This window comes from Dermochelys coriacea, chromosome 14 (genome assembly GCF_009764565.3).
Source record: "Dermochelys coriacea isolate rDerCor1 chromosome 14, rDerCor1.pri.v4, whole genome shotgun sequence".
NCBI lineage: Eukaryota > Metazoa > Chordata > Testudines > Dermochelyidae > Dermochelys > Dermochelys coriacea.
Genome location: NC_050081.1, coordinates 14233504 through 14261108, shown reverse-complemented (window position 1 = coordinate 14261108; position 27605 = coordinate 14233504). Strand labels below are relative to the sequence as shown.

Genomic DNA, 27605 nt, shown 5'->3' with positions numbered 1-27605 from the left:
AGGCCCTGCCTAACTTATTCATCACATAGTGAATCCCAGTGCTATCCCTGCTCTGGACCATTGCCCATGCAGAAGTGCACCAGTGATGAAAGGAGCAGTCAGCACTTTCATTTCATTGTAGGTGCATATTGAGAATTTTGTCACTTATCTCATTGTAGGCAGCGGGGGTAGCACCACCTATACATTAGAATGCCTGACACTTCCCCTTTATAAGACCTGGTTTCTAATAACTCTGCCTTTACATAGCAATCTAGATTTGTTGCTTCACAGGTGAGAGGAGATGCCAAGCTGGTGAAAGAGGGTGTCACAGACACTCACCACAAGCCACAGGTCTCTTCTCGGGGAGAGCGGGGGGGGCGCAGCGGGAAAAGTTTAAGTTAATAAAATGGAAGAGATTTGGAAAACTCATTTACCTCAAGTAGATCTTTTCAGCAAGTGTGTCTGGCTGAAAGGGGGAGATCTGAGGTACATCTAGAAAATAAGGGAATTTTAATGTCAGCAGCATCTGGAATGGAGGATTTGTTTATCTGCTTTTCATTCTTCTACCTGAAGGTGTGCAATAAAAAATCTCAGTCACAGGCCATAGACCTCTGAGAATGCCAACTTTCAGTGTAGTAAAGAAGAGCAGAAACACTTTGACATTATGCCACCATTAGGTTTCAGAATTAACATCAGATTGCAATCAATATGGCAGCTCACATGTGAGCTATTCTTTCAGGCTGCCTTCTCACACTGCTGTATCAGTTTATACTTTGGCTCATGTTTTCAAAAGTTCTCTGCAACCATAAAGGCTGGAAATAGGAAGGGTTTTCTTTTTTAAATGAAAGTTTAGGTTCTAGAATATGGGTTGGTGGGAAGGAACAGCAGGTGCAGAATACCAGTGGGCCATGCTTATAGAAATGAAATGTGATACAGGTATGATAGACTGCCAGGTGGTGTGTTCCGCACTTCTCCAATTAGAAGGGAAAACTCCTTTGTGTTTGGTTTTGTTTTGGGGTTGTTGTTCTGGTTTTGAAAAAGGAATTTTGCAGCTAATGCAGAAAGTACTGACATTGCATTTCACACAACCACACTACTTCCCGTTAACAGATACAGCCCTAGATTTCTAGAACTTGAGACTTTTCTTGTGGAATTTGAGTTCCTTCTTTGGTGCACCAGAATGAACTCAACATGTAATTTCTGCACTATACTAACAACCTAAGTCTCCAGTGGAGTGGGTAAGTGTGACAGTCTATACCCTTATGTTCACCATTTCTGCAAGACATGATAATTTTTGTATAAAGTATGCTTTGCGAGGTATCATTTGCAAGCTCATAATCTGCTGATCATCAAATAAAATATGGGTGGCAACATTGTATGTAAAGTTACAAGATCTTATTGCATAACTTTCCTGAGATGTGTTCCAAGTCCTCACAGACAAAAGGCAAATTGATGCCTCAGCCAGTTGTTAACAAAATCAGATGGCCTCTTCTTCTGTGGCAGGAAAAAGGATGTGAGTGAGAAATCTACATTTTGACAAACAAACAGCTCGGGTTTCCTATTTCCTCAGACCTTCTGTTTCCTGAATCTCAGCTGAAGATGAATTCTTGCAAAACAGAAATGGCTATAAGAGGAGAAGGCAAATGCGCCAAAGGTTTTCTTCCTCCCTTTCTCTCTGCTAACAGCATCAACAATACCCGAAGGATAAGGAAAGGAGCACTGGACAGGAGGAGAGGTCCAGGATGAAAGGCATCAAGCCAGTAAGTCTTAAAAAGCATGCGATGAGAGAAAGCTTTGCTTTGAATTCATTTAGCCTGGTATGTTACGTATTAGTTGCATTTTACCTTTTATTTCTTTGTAACCAATGCTGACTTTTATATTTCGTTACTTGTGATCATTAAGATCTTTCCTTCTGTAGTCAATAAAAATGTTTTTCTAAACCAGTGTGTTTGGATTGAAGCATTTGGGACACTCCATTTGGGATGACAGGATTTGTGCATAGGATTTTCTATTGATAAACGACGGGCTTTATATGAGCTTGTATTGTCCAGGAGAGTGCTGGGAAGTGCAAAACACATTTTTGGGGGAAAGTCTGGGACTGGGAGTTTGCTGATGTTTCCCTGTAGTGGAATTCATGAGTGGCTGGCATAGCACGCATATAATATACCTGAGAGTGATTTTCATGCTGGAGGCTGGGTGTGAGCAAACCAGGAGTGGTTGCTCTCACAGTGAAGCAATTTAAAAGGTGCCCCAGGTTGGAGAATTGAGGGAACACAGCAGTTCAGGTTGTACCTGGGGAATGTCACAGTAAGGGAGAATTTTCATAAAGACAGTTGATGTGCAGGGCTGCAACTAGATTATTAACCCAGCATCGGGTGAGAGTTATAAGGGAATGATGATCACATACAGCTGGAATTCTAGTGCATGTAGGTGTACAGGAATTGGGCAGTATCCCTTTAAATAGTGGGGAGACCTCACATGGGTCTCCCTGACTTCTATAACAGAAGCGTATATATAGCTCGGTGTTGTATATAGTTAGTAAATGCATGGTTGTTTGGAACTGTCATAAATATAAAGGGAAGGGTAAACACCTTTAAAATCCCTCCTGGCCAGAGGAAAAACCCTTTCACCTGTAAAGGGTTAAGAAGCTAAGATAACCTCGCTGGCACCTGACCAAAATGACCAATGAGGAGACAAGATACTTTCAAAATCTGGGGGGAGGGAGAAACAAAGTCTCTTTCTCTCTCTGTCTGTGTGATGCTTTTGCCGGGAACAGAACAGGAATGGAGTCTTAGAACTTAGTAAGTCATCTAGATAGATATGTGTTAGATTCTGTTTTCTTTAAATGGCTGAGAAAATAAGTTGTGCTGAATGGAATATAGATTCCTGTTTTTGTGTCTTTTTGTAACTTAAGGTTTTGCTTAGAGGGATTCTCTTTGTTTTGAATCTAATTACCCTGTAAGGTATTTACCATCCTGATTTTACAGAGGTGATTCTTTTACTTTTTCTTCTATTAAAATTCTTCTTTTAAGAACCTGATTGCTTTTTCATTGTTCTTAAGATCCAAGGGTTTGGGTCTGTGTTCACGTATGCAAATTGGTGAGTATTTTTATCAAGCCTTCCCCAGGAAAGGGGGTGTAGGGTTTGGGAGGATTTTGTGGGGAAAGATGTTTCCAAATGGGCTCTTTCCCAGTTATATATCTGTTAGACGTTTGGTGGTGGCAGCGATAAAGTCCAAGGGCAAAAGTTAAAATAGTTTTAACGTTTTAACCTAAGATGGTAAAAATAAGCTTAGGAGGTTTTCATGCAGGTCCCCACATCTGTACCCTAGAGTTCAGAGTGGGGAAGGAACCTTGACAGGAACCCAACTGTGTTCATGAGGTTTCCTCTTACTTTTAATGGTTGTGTTGACAGCAAAGACAACAACGAGGCACTAATACTATTGTGGTTAATGCAGTTTAAGTAGAGTCCGTCCCTCCACTGTGTTACTTTGGTTACAGAGCAGGAGACAGATGTTCCTGTACAATATCATTACAATGAAGTTCTGAACACTTTAGATACAGAGAGAGATACACCACGAGAGAGGGTCAGGAAATTATCCCCCTGCACAACCGATGCAAAAACAAATTCTCATTTTTGTTGAAATTTTTTATGTTTTCACCAAAATAAAGCCCCCAAGCATTCAGCTTCTGAACGTAGAAAATTTCAATATTTTTATGAAAACCCAAACAATTGTGATGAAAACAGAAATGTATGGAAAAAATTCTTTCCCCTCAAAAAGCCATTTTCCATCAACGAAGCTTTTTGATAGAAGATTTATGACCATTCTGTCTCTGCAGATACTCCTCCCTTCCTTGATAGGTGGGCCCCATCTCTCCTGTTTCTCAGAGCAGCATCTCATGGTTGAGAAAGCTGAAGCCCTCCTGGCGACATCATGTGTGCAGCCAGGTATTCACCTCCATTCACTTCTCACATTCTACTCACTAGGCAAATTTGATGAATGGCCTGCTGGAGTATAAGAGAAAGCAGAGTCCAGCCCATTAAGAATATAGCAAAGACAGCTTATTTTTAGTGGTGGCGTTGACTTTTAGTACATTTGCCTTCTCTCTATATTGAGTCTGATCCTACTAGGTGTAAGCAGTCTCTGCAATGGGTGCCTTCAACTCCCACAGACTAACAGGAATTAAAGGTGCTGATGCTTAGCGCCCCACAGGATCAGGCCCATATTTTTAGGTTTCTTGAGGGTTATTAAATCTAAAACCATCCATCCACTTTGTATCTCATTTTAGGCATTGGATAGCCCTGGAAACTTGTGCTTTGAGGGCACTTTGAGATGTTCCATTCTGGGAGGGGTGCAGGAGTTAAGAATTAGACTTTGACTGACTGTGAAACAGAAACATCACACGGATCTGGTTTTCCCTGAATAAAGGCGGTTGAAATGACACATTCTAAAAAAGCCACCCCCACAGAATGAGATAATTCAGCTGCCACCAGTTTAGGAGGAAATGAAACTGTCAAGAGAAAGGAAATCTGAAATTAAATCCATTCATCAGTACATTTTAGATTCGAGAAAACAGAGTCCTGCCTTCATTGAGACCACACCAGAGATGCTGATAGTCCACATTCTGCTGTCTGAAGAAAGAACCAGGACCATGAGGAGTTTCCTTGTCCAGGCTTGGATTCTATTCCCAGGTGAGACAGGATTTTTTAGGTCAATAGAAATAGACCCAGGAGGCAGATCTGCTCCCGTTGGAGCAATAGGAGCTATGACTGCTAAGCATTTCTGCCCTCAGGTCCCCCACCCAAATGCCTGACGTTAAGCACAGGTTTGAACAGATAACAGGAGAGAATGTCCTTGTTTAAAGCCAACCTACAGGAATCCTCATGGCCCTGGAGAAAATGTCCTATATAAAAGCCAAAACATTTCAATGCTGCAGTGGGTTGAAGTGGTTTGGAAGATCTCACAAACCAGGGACCTTAGTACTACAGTTTTCCCATTTAGATAGGGGGAGGAATTACCTCCCCCAAGTCTAATAATTGTACCCTTCCCTGCCACCGATGGCTCTGGAGGATTGTCCTCTAACTTCCCTTAACACATTTTCCTCTCCTCCCTCAACCCCCATGTGGCAAGTTGGTTTGAGAAGGAATTTCACTGCAATCAAGTGCTCTGCAGATGGTAGTAACGTCCCCAGTGCAGTCTCTTCCAAGTGGGATACAGACCAGTTATGCACCTATTTTTTGTTTGCTTGCTTTTTAAATAGTATTGTAAGGTCGGGTTTTCAATGTCACACACGTGATGCAAGAGAACAAGTGGGTCTGAAAGGCACTGGAACTTGGGCTCCTAAGTCACTTAGACACATCTGACAAACCTGACCAATGCAGTGAGTATTTCTATCTGAAAAGCCACAAAAGGAGAACAATGTCATGATTTTTTGGGGTGGGGGAGGGCAGGGGGGAGATGAGAAGTAAAGTAGTGTTAACAAACATACAGATATCACTTTTCACAAAAACAGATTTCCTAGCTGGCAAGTCTTAAAAAAAGGAACCAAACAAGCAAAAGAAACAACAGCAAAAGACAAGAACATGTAAAGCACCTGATTTGTTTCTATTCTATCTAGGTCCAGTAAAGAATAGAGACAACTGTACATTATTTTTATTATTGAGTCTGCAATAAAAACCTACCTAAATGAATTACAATGATTTGCACATGGATATGTAAATATTTATTTGTTTTTCCTAAAGTTAATTAAGTACTTTAGGAAAAAGTGTCAGAACGGCCCCCAGCAAGAATTGGTGGCTGCACTCTGAGGCCACCAAAACATTTCTTGTGAAACCGATCCTCACAATACCCCTGTGAGGCAGGAAAGCACTATTATCCCCAAGGGAACTAAAGCAGAGAGAGGTGAAGAAAGTTGTCCCGGGTCACACAAAGAGTCTGTGGAGGACTGGGGACTTGGACCCAGATCTCCTATGGCCCAGTCTATCAGCTTTCACCACCTTAGATCCACCACAAAGTAGCTGTTTCCTTCCACACAGGAATATCCATGCACAAAAGGTTGATATGGCTAACTAGTTCTGAAGTGTGTCTCTTTGTCACTGGTTTTTGCTCAGCAGGGAAGCAACAAAAGCAATTCTGTCTTTTGCAGGCTGTTGGGCTCTGACCGGCCCTAGGGAGGTGAGCGGCCCCGTGGGAGGGTCGGTGTCTGTGCAGTGTCAGTACAACGAGGTGTACCAGAACTATAAGAAATACTGGTGCAGAGGAGAAAAGTGGTTTTCCTGCTCCATAGCTGTTCAGACCAACAGTTCAGAGGCAGAGGTGGCAGGGGACAGAGTCTCCATCCAAGACAATCACACACAGTGCACGTTCACTGTGATCATGGAGAGCCTGGCACTGGGCGACCAGGATGTTTACTGGTGCGGGATAGAGAAGAGCAGCTTTGACGACATGTTCGCTGTCAACGTGTCTGTTTTCCCAGGTAGGTCCTTCAAGGGTGTGATGTGTTGTGCCAGTCACCCAGCACCGTGAGCAATGTGGCTGCTGCTAAACTAGGAGTCAGCGCCCTGGCACACCAGCTTGTCTGTCTGGCCAGTACACTCCTGAGGACTCTGCCAGTTGAAACCTCGCCTGGCAGGTAACAATCAGTGAACCACAATTCCCAAGTTCCCAGAGTCTCCCTGGCTAGAGGGACAGTTTATTTGACTCAGTGTGCTGATTCCCATGTTCCTATCCAAATGGAGTGGGGAAGAATATGGACTGAGATAGAGGTACACAAGGAAGGGGAGGAGAAGCCAGGGCCTATCTGCTCACTTGTTGGCCAATAATGCAAGATGAGGCATTTAAACACCATGTGCTCTTGTTGGAATAGTTCTGTCTCATTTCCTACCTCTGCTGCCATCACTGATCCCTGCAGGGGAAGCCAAGTCTCGCTCACTCTCCCCAGTCCCTCAATATTGTTGGAGTTCCCTCCCCAAACCTCTTCCACTTAGCTCCCCAAGAACTCAGTCCAACTCCAGTCTTGTCCCTCAGCTTCCTTTATTTGGCATACTGCAAAGCTACGTTATCTCACTGGGGGCCATCAGCGGTTGAAGTAGGATACAGAATTACAGCTACTGTGTTAAAACACCCCCCCCCCTTTCTCCACTTGCAATGGCCTAGCTCGTACACACATCAAGGAGCTTTAATAGCCCAGCCACCATGAAGGCAGGTGCCATCTCGAACAGGAAATCGATAAACAAGGGTGTGGTAATACAGCTCTGTCTGCCTTAATTTGCAGCTGTTCCTACCTCACCACCGACGACTCCAGAAAAGGACCTGACTGTTGCCACCTCCCCATGGACTGAAGTGGAAAAATCCACCTCCTCCTTTAACAGTAGTGATGCTCCTACCGGGTGAGTGCCCAAACTCATGCTAGAGGCACTGTGAGGTCTCCTTTCACCAAGCTCTATGGCAGATTTGGGGTTTCTACACAGCCCTCCGAAGTCAGGGCTACCATCCTTACAGATGCCAAGGCTTTAAGTCAAACTCACGCAGCATGTAGGATTCTAGAACTCACAGGTCACGGAGAGATTTTTAGCTGAGTTTACAAGTTGAGATAGGGCATTTATCATCCAAGTCAGGGCCAGACAGTCCTGCTGCTATACAGTCCTTCCTGTCCTGCAAACTATTTTCTGCCCTGCAAGGTGAATTCCATTGCATTATATTGTAACAAGCCCACACTTGCAAACAAAAAGAAAGCAAAACACTCTTCCCCCCCCCACACACACTCACCACTCTTCCAGCCTGACATGGTCCAATTTTAAAGTGCTAGCACTGCATTTCCCCTCACATCTGACCTGCAGGACTCTTGCTATTCTATTGGGCTTTCCAGTCAGGCAGGGAGATATACTGAACATGTCAATCACATTACAGAATATCTGAAATTTTCATCTTGAAGTTGTTGTCCATTGTTTCCTTCACACTGTGGCAGAAGCAGTTGACAAACCCCAGCACTGGAAGGGCTGTGTGTGACTCCGCATTCTGTATGATTGTGTCTAACTTTTTAATCAGAAAAGTCAAAAATTCATGGCAAAAGATGCAGTGCAAGTCTCTAATAGAATAACAACATTGAACACTTTTCCTCCACAGATCTCCAGGCACTTTAAAAAGGAGGTCAGTATCATTAACACCATTTTGTAGATGGGGAGACGGAGGTGACATGACTTGCTCAGGGTCAGCCAGCAGGCCAGTGGCAGAGCCAGGAATAGAACCCAGGTCTCCTGATGCTGATGGGTCCAGGGCTCTAACCACTAGGTAACACTGCCATCCCTAAACAGAACAGGGGTTTTACCCTAGCTCAGCTGAAAATAGTCTGACAGTTTTAACCTGATCATTTAATTAAGTCAATTTAATCAATAAAAAGAGTTTGTTTTTAAAGTGCCAACCACAGAGGCCCTGTTAAGGTCACTACAATCATGCCCACTGCTGTTGCACTCTGTAGGTTTTTGTTGACTTCAGACCCTTGTTAGGCACTATGCTGAGGCCAGCAAACTCATGTCTCTGGTCACCTGGGCCTAGATCCTCAGATGTGTTTAGGTGCTTAACTCTCATTGAGGTCAGGGAGAGAGAGACATCTAAATGTCTTTAAAGACCTAGGCCCTAGTACACATTTAAACCCTGCTGTGCAAAGAGGAGAGCTAGGACTGCTAGTTAGTTTGCCAAATTTTCCTTTGCAGAATGGTTTCTGTTTATTCAGTTTGATGCTGAAATCCAGCATAGCAAGGTGTTAGGTGTTAGCCTCAGTTCTGCAACTCACTCAATGTGCTACTTTGAAGCAAGTCACTGTACTTGTGCCTCAGTTTCCCATCTGTAAAAACAGATAGGGGTTGCCTAATACTTACTCACCCCTTCAAACAACTTGAGAGGGGAGCAAGATATATGTCTATTCTTTATATAACAAAAAGTGTAATCGTTAAGGGTAGAAATAAACATGCTCTTCTCCTTCGCCTAGTATATCAAACCTCGTCCTCCATATCCTGATCCCATCCATCCTGTTGGTTCTACTTTTGATTGTGTTCATTGCTGTAAAGTTTAGAAGAGCATCACAGAGGAGGAGCAAAGGTAAAAATTCTCTGATCAATTTTGCTAGTAAGTGTCACTTCACTCTCCGGATGGTGCAGCCCAATTATTTTGCTTCCTTCCTAAGGATCATACTGTTCCTGTCCGCAAAAATAACAGCACAAGACAGACACTCTCTAAATTCACCCCACGTACTTTGTCAGTTACTCCATGCAGCAGGTCGCATGGCTGTACAAACTGGTAGATCCCCACAGCACACCCAGCCCCCGCTATCACACATCTCCAGCCACAGTGATGGAGCAAGTACCTAGCTCAGGCTAGATACAGGAGCTGGCTAGTTAAAAAGCAAACAAACCAGTTGTTTCTGACCAAGTAGAAATCAGCTGTTTAAATAAGATTCATTAACATTCAGCAAAAGAAACAAATTCCCCTTGATTACCTGATTTCATCAGCTGCTTCTAAGAACTGTTCCTCTGGCCTGTAGTGATTCCCAGCTTTTCCTGCAAAGCTATCTACCCCACAAGCCGCATGCTACTTCAGGTTCTGGTAATTCTGTGACTTCCAATCAGCTGCAGCTGGGCTTGCCAGGTTCTGATGGGTACTAATAACGGAAATAGCTGACAAAGACTTTTCCTCCATCACCTCAGCAAAAACAACCGAACCAACACTGGGGCCGCTGCTGCATGAGAAAGCTGCACCAGTTTAACTTAAATTGGGTCAAGACATGATTTAGCTAAACTGGAGCAAAGTCTCTAGACATTTATTTTATTATTTATTTATAAGGCTGCTGGTGTGTGGAGACTGTGGCCTATCATGCTGGCAACTATTGTCACAGAGTTTCCCAGTCCTCCCCTGTCTGTCAGAACCCATCTGTTGTCCCGTGTCTTCTATTTAGTTTGTAAGCTCTTTGAGTCTCTTTGTTCTGTGTTTGTATTGCACCTAGCACAACGGGGGTCCTTAGTCATGACTGGTGCTCCTAGACCCTATGATAATACAAATAACACAGTCATAGAACTGGAAGGGACCTTGAGAGGGCATCTAGTCCAGTCCCCTGCACGCAAGGCAGGACTAAATATTATCTGTACCATCCCTGACAGGTGTTTGTCTGACCTGCTCTTAAAAATCTCCAGTGATGGAGACTCCACAAACTCCCTAGGCAATTTATTCCAGTGCTTAACCACCTTGACAGTTTGGAATTTTTCCTAATGTCCAACTTAAACGTCCCTTGCTGCAGTTTAAGCCCATTGCTTCTTGTCCTATCCTCAGAGGTTAAGAACAACAATTTTTCTTCCTCCTTCTTGTAACAACATTTTACATGCTTGAAAACTGTTATCGTGTCCCCTCTCAGTCTTCTCTTTTCCAGACTAAACAAACCCAATTTTTTCAATCTTCCCTCATAGGTCATGTTTTCTAAACTTGTAATCATTTTTGTCGCTCTTCTCTGGACTCTCTCCAATTTGTCCACATGATCATCCTTCCTGAAATGTGGCATCAAGTACTGGACACAATATTCCAGTCGAGGCCTAATCAGCACGGAGTAGAGCAAAAGAATTACTTCTTATGTCTTGCTTACAACACTCCTACTAATACATCCCAGAATGATGTTTGCTTTTTTTGCAACAGCATTACACTGTTGACTCATATTTAGCTTGTGGTCCACTATGACCCTCAGATCCCTTTCCACAGTACTCCTTCCTAGACAGTCATTTCCCATTTTGTATGTGTGCAACTGATTGTTCCTTCCTAAGTGGAGTACTTTGCATTTGTCCTTATTGAATTTCATCCTATTTACTTTAGATCATTTCTCCAGTTTGTCCAGATCATTTTGAATTTTAATTCTATCCTCCAAAGCACTTGCAGCGCCTCCCAGCTTGGTATCGTCTGCAAACTTTCTAAGTGTACTCTGTATGCCATTATCTAAATCACCGATGAAGATATTGAACAGAACCAGACCCAGAACTGATCCCTGTGAGACCCCACTCGTTATGCCCTTCCAGCATGACTGTGAACCACTGATAACTACTCTCTGGGAAGGTTTTCCAATCAGTTTTGCACCCACCTTAGAATAGCTCCATCTAGGTTGCATTTCCTTAGTTTGTTTATGAGAAGATCATGTGAAACAGTATCAAAAGCTTTACTAAAGTCAAGATACACTACCGCTTCCCCCTATGCACAAGGCTTGTTTCCCTGTTAAAGAAAACTATCAGGTTGGTTTGACACTATTTGTTTTTGATAAAACCGTGCTGTTACTTATCACCTTATTATTCTGCTAGATGTTTGCAAATTGATTGCTTAATTATTTGCTCCATTATCTTTCTGGGTACTTTCCACTTTCCACTGAATTTTCCACTGTATTTTCCACTGAATGCATCTGATGAAGTGAGCTCATGAAAGCTTATGCTCAAATAAATTTGTTAGTCTCTAAGGTGCCACAAGTCCTCTTTTTCTTTTTGCAGTTACAGACTAACATGGCTGCTACTCTGAAACCTGTCATTTCTGGGTACAGAAGTTAAGCTGACTATCTGTAATTCCTTGGGTTGTCCTTATTTCCGTTCTTATAGATTGGCATGATATTTGCCCTTTTGTAGTCTTCTGGAATCTCTCCCGTCTTCCATGACTTTTCAAAGATAATCGCTAATGGCTCAGATATCTATCTCCTCAGTCAGCTCCTTGAGTATTCTGGGATGTATTTCTTCAGGCCCTGGTGACTTGAAGACATCTAATCTGTCCAAGTAATTTTTAACTTGTTCTTTCGATATTTTAGTCTCTTCTGATCCTACCTCATTTTCACTGGCATTCACTGTTAGAAGTCCAATCAGCACCAACCTTCTTGGTGAAAACCGAAACAAAGAAGTCATTAAGCACCTCTGCCATTTCCACATTTTCCACAATGATTTATTTATTTCAGTTTAAGAGTGGCTTATATGGATTTAGTTTAAGCCAGTTTCGTATTCACTTAAGCTAAACTGAAGCAAGTCGTTCTCATACTGAAATACGAGTCTACCCAGAGTTCTGCCCTTGTTTATCTAAATTGGGTTTTGACCTAATTTACTTTAAACTGGGGCAATTTTTGCATGTAAATGAAGCCTAGAATATCACATTTTATTGGACAATTCTAATCTTCCCTCTCAACTTCAGCTGAGCTTCAGCCACACTGCACCGTTAGCCCCCCTTGTGGGGGTACAGCTACAGGGTTCTCTCTCTTTTTTTTTTTCTAATTCTGGGAAGAGATCCGCAGGAATGCTGCAGCAGCCGGTTAGACACAGAGAAATATTACTGATCTTTCACCCCCATCTGTAGCTCTGTCTTTCATTTGCATGCTGCATGAAAAAGGAATTCTCAAAGCAGAAAGGTCCAGATCCTCAAAGGAATTTAGGTTTCTAACAAATTAGGAGCCTAAATAACTTAATAACTAAATAACTTCTGGGCCAAACTGCTAATCCTTAAAAGGAAACTGTTCCCAGAGACTTGGAGATCTCCAAAAAGACACTGGGAATGTCTCTCCTTGCCAGACCCATCCACAGAGCCCTAACCTCATGGTGTTGGTAATGAGAGGCTCCCATGAGCCATGGGAGCAGGAGTGTAGTCCACCAAGGAGCTGACGCTACCACTTTCCCTGGGCGCTGCAAAGCACTATGGATCTGTGCACCACTTGCAGAACTGATCCAGAGGGCTGGGTCTGTGTTTGGCCTTGAAAGCTGATCTGGTTCATTTAGAGCTAAAAAGCTGGGTCCACATTGACACAGGACGGTCCCCCAGTGAGTTACATACACACACAGTCAAATGGTTGACGAATTCCTTTCCAAAAGCTCCCAGATGGAGATAGTAGTAACACTTGGTCCTAGGAAGGCTTTGCTTCCCTGACATTGCATCTAGGGTGCAGGATACTACTGCAACAAGTGCCTTAGAAAGGCCTAGCCATAAATAAAAATAGCTTTACATCAGCTTGATATATTTCCTGTTTTTGATTATTTCAGCCCTTGAGGACACACCAGGACAAAAGGATAAGAACGTCTATCTCTATAACAAGGTAAAATAGGCTTTCGGGTAGGTGCTCAGATACAATGGTGATTAGTTCCGTACAATAACGTATACAGGATAGAATAGTAGATTGTCAGTGGCTCTCTGAGTTTAGAGTATTTCACACATTACTGAGCCCCTGAAAAGGTGACACACCTTCACCATTCACTTAGTGCTACTAAGTCCTAGGAAAGGTATAATGCCATAGCCGAGTCAATCTACACTAGCACAGAAGGTGTCTGTTTCCCTCTAGTGGCTGGTTCACATAAGAAGTTAAGCACGTGCTACCCCTACCAACTAAGGGAGTTACTATTGTAGCTCAGTGTGACGCTTTCTGACGGTACCCACGATTGTGGGGGCACCTCGCTACCCCTTGTCCTTAGCATGAAGAAACCCTGTTTGCCTGTCGTGGGTCAGCTCCCCAACTCCACCAGCCACAGGCAACATAAGCCCTCCCTTCTAGGCCCCACAGGCCTCACTGTTCTGCTACAGGTTAGCGGTAGGTACAACCCAAACCTTGAACCCTCCAAGCATCTCCCTGGAGTGTCCAGCCCCTGATTCGCTGGAGACTTGTGCTCATAGATTCAATACTTCCAAACAGCAACACACCCCAGCTGGCCAGTTCCACCTCAGGTCACCGCTCCACTGAACAAACAGCGTTTAGAGAAGCTTATTTAACAAAGCAGAGAAATTCAAGGAATAGCAAGCGGAGGTATTGGAAACAAACGGTTACACATAAAACAAAATCCTAACGCATTCTAGAGCCTAGACTTAATGAACAAGCTCCTCTCATGTCTCGTAGAGTGTTGCTCACCCTAAATCTGTACAGCGCTTTACAACGAGGTTGGCTGTGTTCCCCTTTCATGAGCCAAGCACGCTGTTAGTTTGCCTCCCAGGTGAAGGATCCAATGTGTCACTTTGTACTCTAAGAGACAACCCTTTGTCTTTATTCATAAACAGGACACTTCCCTCCCCCAGCTGTTTGTTTGTTCACGTGGATTTCCTCGCTGGTAGACTTCTCAGTCCTCCCCAGCTCTGGGTGTAAATAGGCAGACAGTGTGCAGCATACGATACGCAGTATCCAAATGGGCAGACAGGGAGAGAGGTGTGTGTTACCTCCTGCCTGCAAGGAACATCTCCGAGGTGTCACCTGCTGGTGACCTGTCTTAATTCCAAGCCCTTATGAATGTAATTTCTGTATAGATACATAACTCCTTCAATACTATCCACACGCACAAGGTGCAATGATTGAGGATCAATGGGCAACTGGTGCTCGGCAGAGATGGCACATGCCACCCATCAGTGAACTGTGTACATATCTGACCCAGGAGATCTTTGTAAACCCTCTGCTCCCCTGGTGCCCTCTGGAAGTTGGCACCAGAGTTCCTTGGGTCACACTCACCTCAGAGACTTGTGCTTTTAGCAGGAAATTCCCAGCCCTGCTGATTAACCAGTGTGGAGTGGGAGGGGTCATTATTTAGACTCAGACAGCAAGGGCGCCATTTTTAACATGGCTGCAGCTTAGGGCAGTACAGGGAAGGAGTCACTTCCTGCCAACCCCACCCCTTTAGCTCCTCAGTGTGGCATTTTGGTAAGAGGGGTCCCTTAGAGTTTCCTGTTTGCTCTGAGCACCTCCCTTGTCTGTTTCAGAATCCTGGGCACACCCTTCCCTTCAGTGCATCAGATCCTGCTGCCACTGGCCAGATGGCAATCTATATGAACAAGCAGCACCTGCCCAGCTCAGCCGATCCGGTGTCCGACTATGAAAACATCCCACTGAGGAGTCAGGTAGGAAGAAAACCCAGTGTCAGCACACTGCTGCTGGAGGGTGTACTCCCCCATTCTGAGACTCCCTGCTTCCAGGCCTGGAGGACACTGTTCCAAAAGGGAATCTGCGCCAATTCAGGGGCAAAACCTTCCCTCTTCCTCTTTCTTACCACTAACCAGCCCTTTCAGCAGCAGCAACTCGTGAACCCTTCAGCAAGGCACAACCTAATTAAAGCCAGGGGTCACTTGGAAGAAGCAGCTGTGGTTTGCAGCATTCTCGTCTTCTGCCTGGACCTGCTCCAAGTTACTCCATCTCCTCTTCTTGTAGTTTCTTCTCTCTGATTCATGGTGTCTTTATTTCAGGTTTCAGGAGGGAGAGAAGCAGTTTCTTCTGGCCCAGAGCACTGCTCAGCCACAGATCAGCAAGACACCTACGTCAATAGGTGCCCAATCACACCCCGTCCCCCCATGATTTGTCATCAAGCAAAGTGTGGGAGAAAAGCTGCAGGCTGAAGCCCTTCCTACTTATGGGATATTTAACAGTTTGTCCTTATTTTCCTACTGTCCCATGAAAGCTTCCAGATGGGCATTTCCCTCTGCCCTGCTTCTGCTGAGCAATCTGCAAGCAGCAAGATGTGGTGGGGAGGTCCCACTTCCAGCATGACTGTCTTCAGAAATGTACTGGGGGACAACAGCTACAAAATGCTTCTCTTTTCCTGGACATCAGCTTGAAACAGCACAAATTCTTGGTAGCTCCAGTTCCTGGAGGGCTGGAGGTATTCCTCTGGTGCTCATTATGGCATCTCTCTGCTCCAATGCCAAATAAATTGCTGTCAAGGTTCCTTCCCCACTCTGAACTCTAGGGTACAGATGTGGGGACCTGGATGAAAACCCCCTAAGTTTATTTTTACCAGTTTAGGTTAAAAATTCCCCAAGGTACAAACTATTTTAACTTTTGCCCTTGGACTTTATCGCTGCCACCACCAAGCATCTAACAGATATATAAGCAGGAAAGAGCCCACTTGGAAACCAAATACTCCCAAACCCTACACCCCCTTTCCTGGGGAAGGCTTGATAAAAATACTCACCAATTTGCATAGGTGAACACAGACCCAAACCCTTGGATCTTAAGAACAATGAAAAAGCAATCAGGTTCTTAAAAGAAGAATTTTAATTGAAGAAAAAAAGTAAAAGAATTCACCTCTGTAAAATCAGGATGGTAAATACCTTACAGGGTAATCAGATTCAAAACATAGAGAATCCCTCTAGGCAAATCCTTAAGTTACAAAAAGACACAAAATCAGGAATCTACATTCCATTCAGCACAGCTTATTGTCTCAGCCATTTAAACAAAACAGAATCTAATGCATATCTAGCTAGATTACTTACTAAGTTCTAAATCTCCATTCCTGTTCTGTTCCCGGCAAAAGCATCACACAAACCAAGAGAACCCTTTGTTTCTCCCCCACCTCCAGCTTTGAAAGTACCTTGTCTCCTCATTGGTCATTTGGTAGGTGCCAGCAAGGTTATCCTAGCTTCTTAACCCTTTAAGGTGAAAGGGTTTTTCCTCTGGTCAGGAGGGATTTAAAGGTGTTTACCCTTCCCTTTATATTTATGACAATTGCTCATAAAACTCACTTGGTGCAAAGGAGCTTGGTTCTGGGGTTAGAACCTCAGGATGATGAGACAACTATTTGGCTGGAGGTGATGGTGGGGAAGAGGGTCTCAGGGAGGCTGAGGAATAGAACCTTGGGGAGATGAGGGTGTGGAAATAACACTGTGAAGACGAGGCAGAAGAAAACAGCTTTGTCCTTCATTTTCCCAGTCAGCATGGAGTTAATTGTGATGGAATCTTTTTACCCCCAGTCCCATTTTAGCACAGTGGCTTAGAACAAGAAGGGCACATGGATTCCCCCATTTTATAGAGGTTACAGTGAAACGATTGAGAGCCCATTGCCAGACATTCTTTTGGACGTCTTTGTCTTTGATCCGAAATACCCTGTGGGACACATCTAAAGAATTTGGACACTAGGCCAATATCATTCTGGGGTGTAAGAACAGGAGTGTTGTATGAAAGACACGAGAGATAATGGTCCCACTCTACCTGGCACTGGTTAGCCCCAAGCTGGACATTGTGTCCAGTTCTGGGGGCCACACTTTAAGAAAGAGGTGTACAAGCTGGAGAGAGTCCAGAAAGCTACAAAAATGATAAAAGGTTTAGAAAAATCTCACCTCTGAGGAAAGGTTAAAACCACTAGATGTGTTTAGTCTTGAGGAAAAAAAAGCAGATGGGGAACCAAATAACAGTCTTCAAGTACGTTAAGGGCTGTTATGAAAAGGACGGTGATCAATTGTTCTCCGTGTCCACTGAAGGCAGGACAAGTAGTAAATGGGCTTAATCTGGAGCAAGGGAGATTTAAGTTAGATAGTTGGAAACTACACGGATAGTTAAGTAGTGGAATAGGTTACCGAGGGAGGCTGTGGAATCCCCAGCATTGGAAGTTTTTAAGAATAGGTTGGACAAACTCCTGTCAGGGATGGTCTAGGTTTACTTGGTCCTGTCTCAGGGCAGGGGGCTGGGTTTGCTGACTTCTCAAGGTCTCTTCCAGCATTACATTTCTATGACTCTGTGTGACAAGAACTATAATTTGACTTGCTGGGCATGCAGCAAAAACCAATGTTGGATAAGGTTTGTGAAGCGGGTTGAGGATATGTTCCCAGAACAATAAAGGGGTGGAAAGAAATGTTTGCTGTTGACTAGCTGGACAGCCAGATTGGGTTTGCTGAGCTGATTTTTTTGTTCCTGTTTGAATGTTTGCTTTTAAATGCAGCTGGAGATGTTACGTGATAACATTTATTAAGTCTCTAGAGCCTTTACAAAGGTGTCTTTTTTTTTTATTAAACTCTAAATAAACAAGAACCGCACAGCCAATTGTCAACACACTTGAGTGGCATGGCTAAGCATTTCTGCGGGTCCATGTCAATGGCCAGACTTTGGGAAATGCCTGGAGAGGGGTCCAGTGTAAGCTAATTTGCAATCACTGGGCATCAGCATCATCCTGATATTGCACTGGAGTTCTAGACATCGTTTCAGGCCATGGGAGTGCAGTGAAGGATGCTCATGGGTTAAAGCCCAGCACTGGGAGTCAAGAGATCTGGGTGCTATGCCCAAGGTGACCAAGACAGCTAAAGGTGACCTCTCTGGGCTTCAGTTTCCATCATGAAAAATAGATAGAACACTTCCCTACCTCACAGGTGTGGTGGTAGGCTAAATTCCCTCCGGTTTGTGAAAAGCAGTGAGATCCTCAGAAGCTGCTTAGAGGGGAAGACAGCACAGTACTGCTCTTGCTAAGCTGCAAGGTCAAGGTTTTGAAAGATGAAATGGTGACAACTCCAGGCTCCCATGCTTGGGCAGAAGCTCCCACCTGCTCCTATTTGCTCAAAGGAATGAACCTCACACTTCTTCTGGGTTGGGTGTGGAGGTCCATAGCTTCCTCTCACCTTTAGGCTCCATTCAGTGGGAAGTCAGGCCCCCATTCTGCACCCACTGCTGTCAAACAGGAGTTTTGTCGATGTTTATGATGGGACCAGGCCCCAGGCAGATGCAGAGCTTGCACTGCTGTTGGAGTCCCTAGAGCAACACAACTTGTAGACAAAAGCTAAGTAAATTCAGCACCCTGCCTAGTGCAAAAGCAGGTGCAATGAACCATAACCACCCACCTGACCACAAAGAACAGATTAAAAGCAGGGAAGGGCTGCAGCTGAGAGATAAGGAACTAGGCACCAAGTTCTCCGAATTTCACTTTGGACCCCTTAGAGCAGAATGAGGGACCCAACACCATAACACAGAACTAGTGAGATTCTCCTGCTGGAAGCATTTTGCAGCCTGAAGAGGTGATATGCTGCTGCTTTAACACATTTCCCCCTTTAGCCCGCAAAACCCTGTATATCCCTGGGATGTGGGTGCTAGAGACAAGAGGGGGTGAGGAACTGGGGAATCTATTCCTTTGCTTTCCCAGGAAAAAAGGCACTGTGTTTATTGAAAGGAAGCAGATTCAAAGCACATTGCAAACAGAAGACTTGGGCAGCAGTTCATGACAAAACATGACATTAACATGTAACATGAGTAAAGTTAAGCATGTGCATAAGTCTCTGCAGGATCAGGGCCTCCATTTCTTAAATGTTACTGCCAGCCATCCCCCAATTCTGGCATCATACAGCAAACACCCCGTGAAAACAGGCCAGGCTGGGTGAGTGCAGTATGGAGAAGCACATGATGCTTGTCAGGAAATAGCCAAGACTGCTCACTCTACCCCACAGCCTGTCCCCAGCACACACAACCCTGGGATACAGTGTTCAAATAGCAGCCACCCATCACCATTTCCTGAATGTGCAAGTTTGAGTTGAAGAGAAACCAGCAAAAATGGCAACATTCAAAAGTTCACTAAGAGCATCATGGGGTTATTTTGTTTCCAGTCCCATGACTTCCCATAGCCCTGGTGCTTTATAAAAAAAACAGCTGAATTTCACTGAAACTGACAACACAACCACAAGGACTAAAATAGCAGCCACCTCACACCCTTCTGCACATACTGTACACACCTTCCTGGAAGGAAACAGAGTCCTGATCTCTCAGCTATTTCTTCATTTCAATACTGGACAACATGACTTAGGTTATCAGTGTAGAATGCAAGTGTGACTGCAAGGATGTGCCTGCGCCTTCTAATGCCCAGAAACAGGATTGTTTCGAGAGAGGGTCACTTGCAGTGAGTGTCCTACTGAGAACTAGAGCAATAAGGAGGATCCTGATAAGGAGTTAGCTGCTGTTTCCAGGTGATCCTGAAATGGACACTGTGTGTGAGTGGAAATGCAAGGAATTGAGTTCCCCCTTCAGGTTCTTCTTGCTTCTGCGATTGGTGGGTATTATTAGGAAGGAGATTTCAAGGACTTCAGGAAATAGGGCATGTAAGACCCATTAAAAGATTTAAAAACTGGCTAAATGATAGATCTTGAAGCATAATTATTGGCAAAGGCTCACTGTAATGGGTTCCCCTCCCTCGGGGTGCCACCTGGATCTGGGATACCACTAAACCCCCCGACCCACCAGCCTGGGCTCCCACCCACCCACCCTGTAATCCTGTGACAAGCTGCAGACATGCTCCCGGTCTCACACTTTCACCAGCACACAGGTAGGGACACAACCAGCTGCAGCTTCACACAGATGCTGAGATCAGCTGTACATGGGAAGGCTCAGCTAAGGAACTGCTCAGTTACTCAAGTGCACACCCCCTTTGAAAGGTAAACCCAAAATTATACCGTCTTGTGCTGCACAGGGAACAGCACAGCATAAGATCATGAAATTTACCACCTTCCTCAATGTGGAGAGGAATATACACAGCTTTCTGCCTCAAATTATGATTTACACACACACACTGGTTTTTGATAAAACAAAAGCAAATTTTTTAACTACAAAAGATAGATTTTAAGTGATTATAAGGGATAGCAAACAGATCAAAGCAGATTACCTAGTAAATAAAACAGAAACGCAGTCTAAGATTGCTATGCTAAAGAAATCAGATATGAGTAGCAAATTCTCACCCTATTTGTTGGTTTAGGCAGCTTGCAGAGATTCTTGAGGGCAAGCTGCACATACTTGTATCTTAAAACCCCAGTTATACCTTTCACAGGCTAGAAATCCGTCTAGCCTGGGTTCAGTCCTTCTCCCCCAGTTCAGCCCTTGTTTCTCAGGTGTTTCCAGCAATCTTCTTGGGCGGGGTGTCAGTGAAGATGAACCACGATGATGTTGCTCCCCTGCCTTAAATAACTTTTGCATATGGCAGGAATCCTTTGTTTCCAACTTTTAGTTCCCACACCTTTCAGTGGAAAAACATTAATATTCTATGATGGAGCCCAGTATCAGGTGACTTGGTCACATGTGGAGGTCTTTAATCTAGTGGTCAAAGGCTTGATGAGATCCAATAGCTGGAAGTTGAACCTAGACAAATTGAACTTGGAAATAAGATACAGATTTGTAACAGTGATGATAATCAACTATTGGAACAACTTACTCATTGGAGTGAGGGCTTTAAACCAGAACTGATCTCCCCCTAAAACAGTGGCTCTCAACCTTTCCAGACTACCGTACCCCTTTCAGAGTCTGATTTGTCTTGTGTACCCCAAGGTACACCTCATTTAAAAACCGCTTTCTTACAAAATCAGACATAAAAATACAAAAGTGTCACAGCACTATTCCTGAAAAATTGCTGACTTTCTCATTTTTACCATATAGTTATAAAATAAATAAATTGGAATACAAATATTGTACTTACATTTCAGTGTGTAGTAAATAGAGCAGTATAAACAAGTCATTGTCTGCATGAAATTTCAGTTTTTACGGACTTTGCAAAGTACTTTTTATGTAGCCTGTTGTAAAACAAGGCAAATATCTAGATGAGTTGATGTACCCCCTGGAAACCCATACCTCCATGGGTACATGTACCTCTGGTTGAGAACCACTGCTCAAAAAACCATGTTCTCATTCAACCAGAAGTTACTTGTCTGGATGTAGGAATCCTGGGTGAAATCCTCTTGTCTTTGTTGTGCAAAAGCTCAGAGCAGATGATCCCCATGGTCCTTTCTGAATTCAAAATGCATGCATTGGTAAGATTCTCATCTTACTTACATAGGTGTAAATCTGGACTCCACTTTTAAAAGGAGTAAATGTGGAGAACTGGGAAACATCTGATTTATTGTGGGGAAAGAATATGTGTGGCTCAGTTTCCCCTCTTACCTTTTCTTGTTACCTGCTGGGTACAAAGGGGTTCATTTCTTTCTTGGAAAAGGACAAACAAAGCCGTGTCTGGGGGAGAGGGAGAATCACTAAAAAGGAATCAGAATAGCATCCGTGTTAGTCTCTATCTGCAAAAAGAAAAGGAGTACTTGTGGCACCTTAGAGACTAACAAATTTATTTGAGCACAAGCTTTCGAAGTGAGCTGTAGCTCATGAAAGCTTATGCTCAAATAAATTTGCTAGTCTCTAACTACCACAAGTACTCCTTTTTAAAAAAGGAATGAACAAGAACGAAAACCACTGTGGTGGGGAGAGATTAATGCAAATCCCTAGACAAATCACCAAGTCTGCAGAAGTCCCACATTCTGGGAGGAATTGCACAGACTGATTTTGACTGGGATCAAAAGACCCAGCAGACAAAGAATCGAGAACTGTAGAAAGTGGACAGCCTGATCCAGAACAGGGGACACATTCACTCTATCCAGGAACTGAAATACCTTGCGATCAAGAGGGACAGATCCTGCTGAATGGATTTGGAGGACTTTCAGACCTACCAGGGTCTCCATGTGGAAGATGAGTGACACCTGATAAACTACACATGCAGATAAGCTGTTTGTGGTTCTCAAGGTACATTGTCGCTGCAGTGCTTTTGTTCTGAATGGCTTCTTTGCTGTCTGAAGGCTGGCTAGTCACTAGCTAATTCTGCCATGCCCTCTGAGAGAGAACAGCAGTAAACTCGGGTTTGCTTAGGTGATTCTAGTGAATGGCAGAAGAATCCCCAGGTCTGGTGGAAGTGGAATGAAAGGTGATGGCTAGTGGCCTAAGACCCATTTAGGGTGCTCTCTGGGAAGCCACAAATGAGTGAGAGGTACAATTACAATTACCTCAAGAACATGCTCATTACCACCTGCAATATTGTCAGCCCTCGGGGCTCAAAAATCACGAGCCTGGCTTAACAATCATGGTGTTTTTAAAAAGTAATCAAATATGGAAAGGAGGGGTTGTTTGTGTTGGTTTTTCTGCCTCCTACTTTGTGACCATTTCCGGCTGGAGATTCAGCCTGAGGCGCACACACACAAAATGCAAATCTCCCCACTGGCTGCTTGAAGAGGATTGCACTGCCACTCTCCTGGGGCCTGGGCCATTCTTTCCATCCCCATATCCTACCCCTATCACTATCCTGCACCCAGCCCCAGCCCTAGCCCTCTCCACAGCTCCTTGAGGACCAGGAGTTAAAGTGAAGAGGTCTATGTGCAGCTGCAAATGGTTCACCCATTAGTACTGCAAACAAACCATTAGTTGCAACACCTAAAGGCTCAGAAATGTATTTATTTATTATTATTAAGGATTTGGGAAACCACAACCTCTCACCAGTTTTTGGAAACTGTTTTTTTTGCCGATTTTTTTGTGTGTGTGGGGGAAGTTATATACAAAATATATTTGATAATTTAACTCTGCACAGCTGAATATTTAAAAGCCTCACTAAATAGCCATTTCCTGCATCTGCAGGAAGTCTTTGTATATATTGTCTTTTGTGAATACAGACTAACACGGCTGCTACTCTGAAACCTGTCTGTAGATAGATAGATTAGATAGATAATCTGAACACATTGCTAGTACAGGGCAGAAGGCACTTTTCCAGGTGAGGAAATAAAGTCTCTGACATGGGGAGAAAAGTCTAATCCACAGTGACACATCAGGCTCATAGATTAACTAGCTGCAGCAATCCCAGCATTTCACTTGCTCTCAGTTTCCTCTGCCAGTTCTACAGTTTCCCCAAAGCACCAGTTTCATCTCTCCAGTGCATCCCCAGCCTCTATATAGAAGGTCTTTCCATGTTCAAATGTCCTTTTGCCTATGTATGCAGGCAGCAAGAACCAGCCTTGCACTGACTTATGTAAGGATAAACCTGCAACCAAACTGCAGAAAATCCTCCCTTTTGAACAGTCAGGAAGTGAAGGTGGCTCCTTACTAAAGTCCTGCTGGGGAGCTGATGGGAGGGTTGAGGTGAATTCTCTGCCTCTGCTGGAGTCAGCTCCTCTCTGGACACTGGCAAACTACGTCTGCCAGGGAGGACTTATCCCTGAACCTCACACCACCACCTCTGATGAGGACAGGTGAAATTCTATGCTCTGCCTCCAAGAGGTGCAGCCCAGAGGTGGGGTGGGGTGGCAAAGGTGACTTTAAGCAACCATTGCATCTCTAGATTCTAAGGTGACCTGGGGGCCAGCCCTGAGTCCCTGTTCCCTTGGCATGGCCTGGAAAACAAGGATTGGGGCATGAATCACACAAGACAGGGCAGGGATGAGTGCCATGGAGGGCACAGTGTGATATGTATTAACCAGGAACAGGAAGGGACAGCCAAAGGGCACTGGAGATCAGGAACACGAAGAGAGAGCAGAGGGGCAGTGACTGCAAAGGCAGGATCAAGCAGCAGGACCTGAGGGATGGCTGCAGGTAGAGGTGGAGCCAGGAGGAGCTGGCCTCGATGGGCTGATGGGAGGCGTCCTCAAGTGGCCTAGGGCAGGATTGAGAAGAGGAGAGCAGCCCAACACCAAGACAGCTGCATGGTGGGGCTAGGGGAGCCAGATGGGAATTGCTGAGGAGGAGCAGAGTTAGTAATGAGGGGCCATCAGCTCAGCAACTAAACGGGGAAGGCACAGGAGGTGTAAACAGTTCCAAGGCCACAGTGGATCAGGCAGCAGCTGCTAGGGAGAGGCGTGGCTGAATCAGAGGCTCAGGGGAGCAGAGTCAATGTGCTCTCATCAGCCAAAGGGTCCTAGGATAGGTACAGTCATCCAGGCAGAGGTGAAAGTAAGCCGGTATGGTCCGGTCCGGCGTACTGGTAAGAAAGCCATTACACAGCTGACCGTACCAGCAGGGCCACTGATGAGAGGGAAGGGGCAGCTGCCCCAGGGACTGGCGATTTAAAAGGGCTTGGGGCTCCTGGCAGCAGCCAGAGCCCTGGGCCCTTTAAAAAAGCTGCCGGAGCCCCAGGCAGCATGAGCTGGGCAGTGCTGGAGGGCTGGCTGAGGGAGTCTGGCCCCAGCCCTGCTCCTTTTGCCTGAGGCCCCACCCCTTCTGGGGGCCCAGAGCCACCCTTCACACCTTGCCCAGGATCCTGACCGCCCTGTGTACTGGTAAGTCTGTTAAGTTACTTTCTTGGAAGTCCTGCTTCCAAGCCCTCTAGCATACGCCAATAGCCAGGAGGAAAGAATGCTCAGCTTTGAAGAGACAAGGACTCTGGTCTGGGGAACAGGTCTCTGCCACAGAATGTGCTTAAAATCATAATAAAGGTCCAGAGAAAAGACCACAATGAAGAAACTTTGGGAGCAGAACCCCTACTGTGGACATGATTTTCACTGGTACAGCAGATCTATGCTAGGAGTTTGTATTTGTCTTCTGGGTTAGGACTTTTATGGGGCACTTCTGTGATGGTTTCAAACTTTTCTCCACAGCCATAAGGACTAGAAACATACTTTTCTTTTAAAGCAAAGCTGAGATTCTCTGGTAATCACATGGCTCCAGGAGCTGGATGCTTAAAGACAAGCACCAAATATCATGACACTTGTGATAAAATCACAAGATTTGGCATAATACAAAGATCCCCAAATGTGCTGTTTTTTAAAAAATCATGTGATTTTTGAATGCTTTGTTGAGGGAAAAGCTAATATGTGCAGAGCTGGCACCTTTTGGCGCCAGCCACTGTCTGTGCAGCACAGACCGCAGCACATTTGGAGAATCGTTTCGGGCCTTGAAACTATTCAGCACAGACCGCAGCACATTTGGGGAATCGTTTCGGGCCTTGAAACTGTTGTCCTTCCTGTCTTTGTGGTATGCGAGGCATGTTGTGTAACTGCATGTTCTGTTTTAATGATAAAGCTGTTGACATTCTCAGAACACGAGAAAGCACTCACCAGAGAGTGGCTGAGGATGGGGTGAGGATGGAATTCATTGGTTAAGGGTGCCGATGCACGAGGGCAGCACGCGATGTCAGATGGTATATAAGCTTTGCATAAACTGTATACGGAGTCCCCTCCTGACTAGCGGGGGGGCACCACGCTCGAGCATAATACATTAAACACAGACTGGAAACTCTGCAGATCTGGACCTGGTTTTTGGTGCCTCAGCCTAAAAACTTGAACCGTGCGTGACCGATCAGGTATAATTCGCAACAGTTTTGGCACCCCAGATGGGACTTTAGGCTCGTCACAAAAGGCGTACTGAGGTCGTGTTCCTCCTCGTGGACAGCTCTAGCCGGCAAAAGGTGAATTTATCTTGGAGAATTCCGACAGGGGGAAACACGAACAGTCGCTCGGACAATAAGGTGGCACATTAGGTGTCCCCTCGGTTGCCCAATTATGAGCTCTGGGCAGAGTATCAAGAAGGGGACCCCTTTGGCGGAAATTCTAGAGAATTGGAAGAATATTTCAGGCACCCATGGGTTAAAGAAGAAGAAAACTATTGTTTTATGTAAAGTAGAATGGCCAGTAATTCAGGCCCTTCCTCAGGAATCTATGCAATGGCCACCTGACGGGTCATTTGCAGGGGAAATATTGACTGCGTTGAGAAAGAGGCTGGAAGATAAGGCTCCAGCCCAGATGGATTACTGGTATGTATGGGACAATTGGGCTTATGCGCGTGCGAAAGGACGTCCTCTTACTTCTTCTTTTTCTTATCTGTCCCAGGGGTCTTCGGCCCCACCCTATCCTCTGCCTACTTCCTCTCCCTTTCCTCCAGCTTATTCTCAGCCTTCTGATTCATGCCCGCAATCCTCCCGGTCGCAGCCTCCCTGTTTATGTGGACCCATTCTGGATCCACCGATTGCTTTGCAAGCCCCTCTTATTCAGCAACCTCTTGTCTCCCATACGGTGAACGGAGGTGAACAAGTTGTTTTCCCCTATGTGCACCGCCCCTTTGGCCCAGGCGACTTGATAACATGGCAACAGCAGATGCCTCGCCTGCGTGATGATCCGGAACAGGTATTACAAACGATTCGATCTGTGTTTACTGCTTTTAATCCTGCCTGAGGGGATGTTCAGGTCATTTTGGACACACTTTTTACTCCCGATGAGAAGTATTCCATCTTGGATGCCAATAGGCGCTGGGCAGGAGAGGATAATGTCCGTACTGCCTGGCCCCTTGTTGATCCTGGTTGGAACCCTAATGTTTCTGCCCAAATGGACCTCCTTAAAGCAGGCAGGGACGGTCTCTTAGAGGTGGTGCGTAAAGCAGGTAGTAAGTCAGCTAATTGGTCTAAAATTCGTGAATGTCAGCAGGAGGTCACTGAGCATCCCTCTGCCTTCCTAGCCCGCTTGTCGAAACGAGTCCGCATATACGGCGGCGGCGTCGACCCAGAAGCAGAGACAAACCATCCAATGATGGTTTCCTTTTATGTCGATCAAGCAGCCCCAGACATTAGAAAATATTTCTCTAAACATGTGCCTGATTGGCCAGGGAAACCTCTCCAGGAAGTAGTCCGCTTGGCCACTTTCGTGTTTAATGGCAGGGACGAGGAGAAAGCTAAGGAAAAGCGTAAACAAAAGAAGGAAGAAGTAAGTATGTTGGCAGCCGCGTTGCAGGTCCCAGTTGGGAGTCAGAATTGGTGGGAGCATGGCGGGGCGAGAGGCAGGGGGCGGGGACGAACAGAGCCAAGAGGAAATTGGGTAAATACGAAATTTGGCACTTGTAACTACTGCAAACAACCAGGACACTGGAAAAGGGAATGTCCCCTCCGCCCAAAGGGGGCCCCTTGGCAGGAGCCAGTGCACAATGGCCTGTCCGGTTTTTCCCAGACTTCTCAAGGGTATCCTCCCACCAACCCTTTGAATCAAATTGACCCCCAGTGACTGGAGGCAGAGATTTTGGGAACTTTGGGAGAGTTGGAGTGGGACCTGGGAATGCAGTCACAAATTTACCTGCAAATTGGGGAACGTTTAGTGCCTTTCTTGGTAGATACAGGAGCCACCCTTTCCACTATAACGTTTGTTCCAG

General features: G+C 45.0%; 1 protein-coding gene across 5 annotated transcripts; it reads left to right on the top strand.

Moving 5' to 3' along the window:
- The first annotated feature begins 1544 nt into the window (after nucleotides 1–1544).
- LOC119842912 (CMRF35-like molecule 3) lies at nucleotides 1545–17071 on the top strand. 5 transcript variants are annotated; one of them, XM_038371697.2, is made up of 9 exons: nucleotides 1593–1739; nucleotides 4533–4671; nucleotides 6126–6455; nucleotides 7254–7368; nucleotides 8105–8128; nucleotides 8967–9076; nucleotides 13012–13064; nucleotides 14705–14842; nucleotides 15185–15775. In XM_038371697.2, the coding sequence occupies exons 1-9, from the start codon at nucleotides 1722–1724 to the stop codon at nucleotides 15332–15334; spliced, it is 1077 nt and encodes a 358-aa protein (XP_038227625.1). In that variant the 5' UTR covers nucleotides 1593–1721; the 3' UTR covers nucleotides 15335–15775. The 5 variants fall into 5 exon arrangements, with proteins under 5 accessions (XP_043353290.1, XP_038227625.1, XP_043353288.1 ...); XM_043497353.1 differs by lacking the exon at nucleotides 1593–1739 and adding an exon at nucleotides 3911–3927; XM_043497355.1 differs by lacking the exon at nucleotides 8105–8128 and having other exon boundaries at nucleotides 1545–1796; nucleotides 4543–4671; nucleotides 15185–17071.
- Nucleotides 17072–27605: the final 10534 nt, after the last annotated feature.

What these genes read in the sequence shown, in the direction of transcription:
- LOC119842912 (XM_038371695.2), top strand. Translation starts at nt 4,485, where the DNA reads ATGAAACTGTCAAGAGAAAGGAAATCTGAAATTAAATCCATTCATCAG. An exon ending in ATCACAGAGGAGGAGCAAAG is followed by an intron (nt 9,077 to 13,011) that starts GTAAAAATTCTC and finishes TGATTATTTCAG; the next exon opens with CCCTTGAGGACACACCAGGA. An exon ending in ACATCCCACTGAGGAGTCAG is followed by an intron (nt 14,843 to 15,184) that starts GTAGGAAGAAAA and finishes TCTTTATTTCAG; the next exon opens with GTTTCAGGAGGGAGAGAAGC.